Genomic DNA, 7,171 nt, shown 5'->3' on the forward strand with positions numbered 1-7,171 from the left:
ACAAATATGGTGTTAAGTGTCCTGTACCTCCTGACTTCCGGGAAACACCTGGCTTATACCACAGTGCTGTCATTACTTAGGAGATAGCACATCCTGTATTGTAACAGCAAACAGCATAAATACTGCATTTAAGCCCACTGGGGGAAAATGAACAATATTATCAAGCTGCCAAAACCCACAAAATATAACCTTAGTCTGTTAAAAAAAAAAAAATAGAGAAAGAAAGAAAAAAATAAATAATTTAGCAGCAGCCAGAGAGCAGAGAGCAGCTATCAAAGAATGACCTGCGACACCACAAGCAAGATGAAATAAAGCGTGTGATCGGTAATATCGAACAAGTTCACCTGTAGTCTGCTTTTGTCAACCACTTTTTTGAGGCCAAGTATCAAAGCAAATCTGAGCATCAAGCAATTTTTTTCCTCCCCGATTATATCCTCTCTCTTCTCATGAAAGATGTTATTTTAAGGACATGTTTCTCTCATGATCTCAATGTACTTACGCATGGAAAAGATGTCAAACCTCCCACCATAAGGAATTTTGCTGTTCTCTGAACACACCCCTAAACTGATGCCATGAGCAACCCTAGGTGTGGGTCTGATTGTAAAATACAGAAATCCAGCCAGCACTAAAGCTTCAGAATCTAAAAAATTATCACTATAGTTAACTGTGGTTCACCTCCACCTCTCCTTACATACTGTTTTAAGTACAATAGCATCCAGAAAACGAGAATTACTCTGCATTGTACTAAATCTATAACAAATCATTTCCCAATCCAGTAGACCTCCTGGACACACTCCTGGTAGCACAAAATCCTTATCAGTCCTTCTTCTGTGACACAAAATACATAAAAATTTACCTGAGCTCCCATCCACGAAAGTCAAACTCTAAAATTTAGCCCTTTCATCAATGCCCAGACAGAGACTAAAAGCCATTAGGGAACCCACTCAGGAGAAAGATATTTGAAACAGTCCCAGTGATTGTTGCCTCCTAGAGACACCATGCCAGTTTGGTTTACCTGTGTTCAAAAATAGCCTTAGTAAAATTCATCACCCTGAAAAACAAATAGTCTGCACAAATTGTAGCCTTCCCAAAAAAAAAAAGGGCTTTATAAACCGTGGATCATGATCAGCACTATCTACCAGTGAACCACAACTGCAGTAAATGCTCCTGAACACAAAGATAAGTTCAAGAACATGAACTTGCTCCTTCCTCTGAACTACCAAGGAAGGAAGGTGGTTGCACTGGGTTAGTCTTCACTACAGTTCAGAACAAAGAGTCTGTCCATCCAAGTCCTGGAGACATCCTGTAAAGATTAACAGACTTTTGTCAAAATGACACTTGCCTGGGCTGAAAGGTTTTTCATGTGACATAAGCAGACTAAAGTGATACCATTAACTGCATCTTTTTATTTTGTAGGATGTAAGTGCTGTTTGTTCCTGTAGCGTATTTGATGTTTCAGATTTGTCACAGAAAATTACGTATAAATTGTTCTACTCAGGTCTGAATCACCACGGAATGATTCTACTCAGAAAACCTCCAAAAAGAATGGGGAAAATCTGAACATGGAGGTCTCCAAGAAACATCTGAGCAGAATAAACAAAGGGCACTAGAACACAATCAACAGGAAGAGCTCTCTATAACACAATGCACAGGCTGCAGAGCTCTCAGCTCCAGCGGAAGGAAGCTCTAGTCAACAGTGCACAAAATAGGCAAGATCATGATGCAGCCCAGAAAGATGCCTTTGTTTTATTCCAAAAGTTCAGTTTTTTTCAACTTACTAAAGTAGGAAAAGTGGGAGGAAAATAAAAACCTCACTAAAGCTTCACTTTCAGACTTTCATTTAGTACATTACAGAACTTCACTGCCTTCACTTTTGCTGTGTTCCTACATCTACACCATAGAAAGAAGAGAAAAACCCTGTCTGATAATAAGAACACTGCAGATACATCATTCTGTCAATGCAAGAATGAAAAACATTCTATTAGCAATATATATGTTTATTTTACCTGTTACTTATCTCTTTTCTTGTCTTTAACTTATACTGAAGGACTCAAATAAACCTGTATTAGCTTTATGTTCCATTTCTCTGCACAGTGACCCTTGTTTGCCTTGGGATTACCACCACCACCACCACAAATAAAGCGTCAACAAAATTAATAACTAAGTAAAATAAATATTGTTAGCGCTTCTTAAAAAACAATCATGTCAAAATTCGAAGTTTTACTCCACTGCAACTAGAAGCATCCCAGTAAGGATAGCTCATCTTTATTTGAAAAAAGTTACCAGCTTTCCACAGTTCATGAGAATTGCCTGAGTGTAATTATTTGGAAACTACATTTATGAACTTATTAATTCTAGCTTTGTTACTAATTGCCCAGTTCCTATCTAGCTACTTTATAAACTTCTCTCTCCACAATCATTATGCTAAAGCAATTATGTGTGTTTTCCAGTGTATTTGCTGACAATTACTTCATCCATTAAAGACTCTCAGTGATATTTAGGCCAGAGAGAGCCAAGTGCTAACTTCACCATAAAAAAACACCAGTTCTACCTAAATTGCTAGTAATACATATAGAAGACAGGGAATGAAAAGAACTGTCTTAAAAACATGGAAACTGGATGGGCCAGAGACACAGAAAGTAAAAGACAGAAAGTTTCCCCACCATAATTTTGTCCTATTGGAATGGCCATAGAGACAAAAAGCTGACTGCAGTGCTCAGAGAAACTTTTTGAAGGAGAGGCTGTTAATTTTGAGGCAGAATCATAGACACAGCCTACAAAACTTTTAAGAACATCAGAAGTGGTTAGAAAATTGAAAGTGGAAGTTGTAGAAAGTAACAGACACACTAAAGTAGTGTTTGTGTACGGCACACACTTTATTAACAAAGCAGTATTTACACACATACCAGTCCTGGCTGTTAATGGCATCTCCATATCCTGGTGTGTCAACTACAGTTAAACGCAGCTTCACCCCTCGCTCCTCTATCTCTACTGTAGAAGCTTCAATTTGAACTGTTCTCTCTATTTTCTCTAAAATAAAGGAACATTTGGATTGTTATTTGCCTATCAATTGCTGCAGAGACCCCCACAGGAGAGAGCAAGAGAGGAGAAACTGCAAACACAAGTGTGTTGTAACCTGCATGACATAAAATATTTTATCAAAATACACAAAGTAGTAGGCAAAATTTAACACCATGTTTTTGTAAGTAAACAAGAAACAATGAACAAAAACGTGGGCTTATTATGACTATATGCAAAAATAAAATCATAATACTCAAAAGCACAATAGATTCTTTGTAAAAAGGTTATTTACACCTCTAACCATGATTTAAGGCACTAGAGACAAAAAGCAGTAAGAAGAAATGGGGATTAGAGCAAAACCACATTTAGGTATTTGATACCTAAAAGGTTTGGGAGGTGTTTTTTTTAATAACAACTGATAAAGAAACAAAAGCTGAGTCTTTGAAAGGAAATCTAAATAGGAAAATGACAACTCAGCAAAACGTAATTTAGAAAATTTAAATACAGCATGACGAAGTGGTGTAATAGGTGAAGAATGAAGCAATATTAAGTGAAAAGAACATGAACTTTTATAGGGTGGAGTGTGCTGGAGGAACTGCAAAACCACATTTACCTGCAGCTCCAGGAATATAACGTTCTGGATAAAGATCAGTCAGGAACAGACTGTTAATTAAAGTGGATTTTCCTAAGCCAGACTCACCTACAAACAAAATAATTCAGGTTATTAAGCATATACACTTTTTACTCCAAGATTTTTAAAGCACCTTGTCTTTCTCCAAGCCCACATTATAGGAAAAATAATTTGTTCATCAGGATCCACCCTAGCTTTTGATATAAAAACATCAAAGGTTCAGCTAAGCGCTTTGAAAACACCGGAAAAACAAGCCTCCAGTGTTTTCATAACAGTTACATGAAAATTTTAAGTTTACTGTAACAGATGTCACAATAAAAGCTGAAAGGTCATACAGCACTTGGACTATAGATCTAGAGATAGTTCAGTTACTTGCAGGGAAATCACAGCTTTTTTCATTTAAACTTACAAAATCAGGAGCTGTAACTCTCCTGCAGAAAATTTCTGAGAGCTTGAAGGTTTTCCTAAGCTAGAAATTGAACCTGGAACACTGCTGGGAAGAAAAATGAGTAAAGCAATCCCAAACTAACAGTCAAGTTTTGCACCCTTACAGTTAAGCCCATATATGTTCTATGAAACTGAAAACCATAAAGCAAATTATTCAAAATTCACCTGAGAAGTTTCATAATTCTGTAACTTCAAATGATACAAATTTTGTCCTACATCTGAGTAATAAAGTGAAACGTGTAAATTTAACTACTAAATCTGAGTTTCAAAAAATCACTTGTTTCCTAACTCAAGGAATCAAAGGAGTCAGCATTTAGACCAACTAGCCATATTATTTTAGATTCTACTAACCCGATCTTAGAGATGAAAAAGTTATCTGCATTTCTCATCACAAACTACATGACACAAGAACTCCACAATTATCATGAATTACCTATTTATCTCACAAACACTGCTGAATACTGTCACCAAGTAATCCCAAATGGTACTACAGAGCACATTTTCATTTTTCACTAGGTGCTACAAAAGAGTGACGGTTCTGTGGACTCCCTTTGCACATGTACACCATTAAACTGATTTAATGGAATCATAATTCAACATGTCACTGGGAAGAGCTTTGTGCCTAAAGGACTCTCCATCAAAGAGACTGAGAGGTGCTCATTGATAGAACAGGCATATTACAGGTTTATCTCTGACACCAGAGTGAGTCAGTACAGAACAGCAGAAAACACAAGAGCAGCATCACCATTTCAACAGCAAGATACTCACCATGAGCATTCAGGCTTTCAATGGGGAAACAAGACTCAAAGAAAGATTGAACAACTATCCCTATCATCTGACGATGAATCAGGAATACAAAAATGTCCTGTTGGCTCCAAGGCATCATCTTTAATCATTATAAATACTCCCTCCTACTAAACATGACAAAATAGTAACAGATTTAATTAGAAAGTGTATAGAGGTTCAAAGCTTCTTCTTCTGTGTAACAGCCAAATGCTAAGTAGGAAGATGTATATGTCTACCTAAAAGAAATGATGTTGTTGTTGTTGTATAACGCCAAAAATACTTAAAGAAGTCACTTACCAACCACCATCAGTGTGAATTCAAAGCCCTTCTTCACAGATTTCCTGTGAACCTGGTTGGGCAGATTAGCAAATCCCACATAGCCTGCCGAGTCGGAAAACTGACAAGAAAACAAAGGTTGAATATAAATGAGATCCCTTTCCCCCTAAAAAGCTGGAAAAGAGTTTACTTGATTCTACACAATAAAGTGCAGGGGTTTATAAAGCACAAGGAAGAATAGAGAATGAAACAATTCTTGCTGCAATAGCGAGGCAGACCTTGAAAAGGCTCATTTACCAAGCGGGCAGATACAAATAGAAATCAGATAAGTACCTTGGGCTATACAAACAAAAGTCTTCCCTTGGATAAAATAAAAATAAAAATCTGCAAGCTTGCAAGAACACACTATTATTAATCTTAAGAAATAACTACAGCTAAAAATAAAAAAAATCTGTTCAAATTTGGTGTCTGCTGCTACTATCTTCTATAAAAATAATGTATATGCTTACAGGTAAAAAACAAGAACATTGTACTAAGGGGGGGATTACTGAGATATAATCACACAGAGATGTATCTTTTGCTTGTTAAGCTGTTCACCTATCTTCACAATCTTTAACTTCTAACACAAAAGCAGGAAAAAGAAACACGCCTGAAAAACTTATCAAAGAGATTTGGGCTATAAACAGGGCAGTCTGCTTCACCATCTGTTATCCATTGACTGAAAACCTAATAGGAGCCTAAAGAAGAACTGCAGCCACCTGACTTAGGGACCTATGGGCTACCTGGAACCAGATGTTTTCTTCACAGATGAGTTTATGATGAGAACAGATTTTTTACAATGCCATACACTTCCAGTGGTGTGGGGGGATACAAGGGAAATCACTTAAAAGGTAATTATTTACTGGCTAACAATCCTTTTAAAGCCTATCCACGTGGGCAAAAACATTAGAAATGAAGGCTTGTCATATGAAATTTCCTTAGGTGAAAGTACCATTTTAACTTTGTAAGCAGAGACTGAATGTCTGGTGAACACCAGAAAGCCTATCACTAGGATCACGTGCAATCTCTGTCTCTGCTAAGCAGTTCCTTTTAAGAAACACATCTGAAGAAATAAGGTATCTTTTATTCACATTTTTAGCACTTCAGTAAAACCACAAGTATTTCAGAAGTTGAACAGATTCTAGACAAAATTTTGGCTATGCAGCCATCTCTTTACCTTTACTTTTTCACCTGACTGAGACATGTTTCTTCACTTCAGGTTTCAGACGCTGGAAAAAAAAAGTCATAGTGCATGTTAGCTGACTTGAAGATTACATTACTTTTAATTTTGAACTGATCAATTGCATGTAATAATCACATTCTATTCTAGTAGAATGAAATGTCACATACTTAAGGATGACCAGAACAAACAAGCCATTAATCAAAATGTCTTGCTTCTGAAATAAATCACAGGAGTATTTAATTTAAATACTTAAAATTTTCAAAACAGAAATATTCATTTAAAATGCAAAATATTAAAATTTAGTATCACAACAAACTTTCACCCATCCTGTCTTCATAGAAGGATGGTTCACAGATAGGCGAATGTAATGCAAATGTTGTCCAAACATTACATTTGAGAATTATTACCACATCCAAAAATTCTCATGAGAACAGGACACCTACATGATTCTCAGGTGAGGGTCAGAACATAACATTATTTTCAGTGACTTCAAAGTGCTATTGCTGAATAGGACACTACACTTGGCTAACCCATGCTGGACACAAAAATTCACCCCGGTGTGAAGGACTATCAAAAAAGACTTGTTCTTTAGTTTCAGACACCCTGAACAGCTGGACTTTGGCAAGCCCTTATCTCTTTACTCAAGGATGTTAGCTGTGCTATAGATTAGTTATCAGGGCAATAGCAAGGCCCTTTCATTTAGAGCAGCCCCAGAGTAGGGACAGGAAACACAGAAGTGGCAGGAGCACTTCACAGCTTGGTTTGTTGACAATGCTGCTCTTGGCCTG

At 36.9% G+C, this 7,171-nt stretch overlaps 1 protein-coding gene across 3 annotated transcripts in view; it reads right to left on the reverse strand.

The window, feature by feature from the left end:
• Positions 1-6,483, reverse strand: part of LOC103615978 (septin-2) — a 30,457-nt gene extending 23,974 nt beyond the window's left edge. For all 3 annotated transcript variants that reach the window (XR_001862222.1, XM_017734962.1, XM_017734963.1), the window contains exons 1-4: positions 6,378-6,483; positions 5,183-5,282; positions 3,635-3,721; positions 2,907-3,030 (exon numbers count right to left, since the gene is read on the reverse strand). Coding sequence is in view for 2 of the 3 variants with exons in the window: in XM_017734962.1 (XP_017590451.1) it covers positions 2,907-3,030; positions 3,635-3,721; positions 5,183-5,282; positions 6,378-6,404 (338 nt within the window). In the remaining variant the exon portion in view is untranslated. The remainder of the gene's footprint in view (positions 1-2,906; positions 3,031-3,634; positions 3,722-5,182; positions 5,283-6,377) is intronic.
• Positions 6,484-7,171: the final 688 nt, after the last annotated feature.

The sequence above is a fragment of the Corvus brachyrhynchos genome, unplaced genomic scaffold (genome assembly GCF_000691975.1).
Source record: "Corvus brachyrhynchos isolate BGI_N302 unplaced genomic scaffold, ASM69197v1 scaffold114, whole genome shotgun sequence".
NCBI classification, from domain to species: domain Eukaryota; kingdom Metazoa; phylum Chordata; class Aves; order Passeriformes; family Corvidae; genus Corvus; species Corvus brachyrhynchos.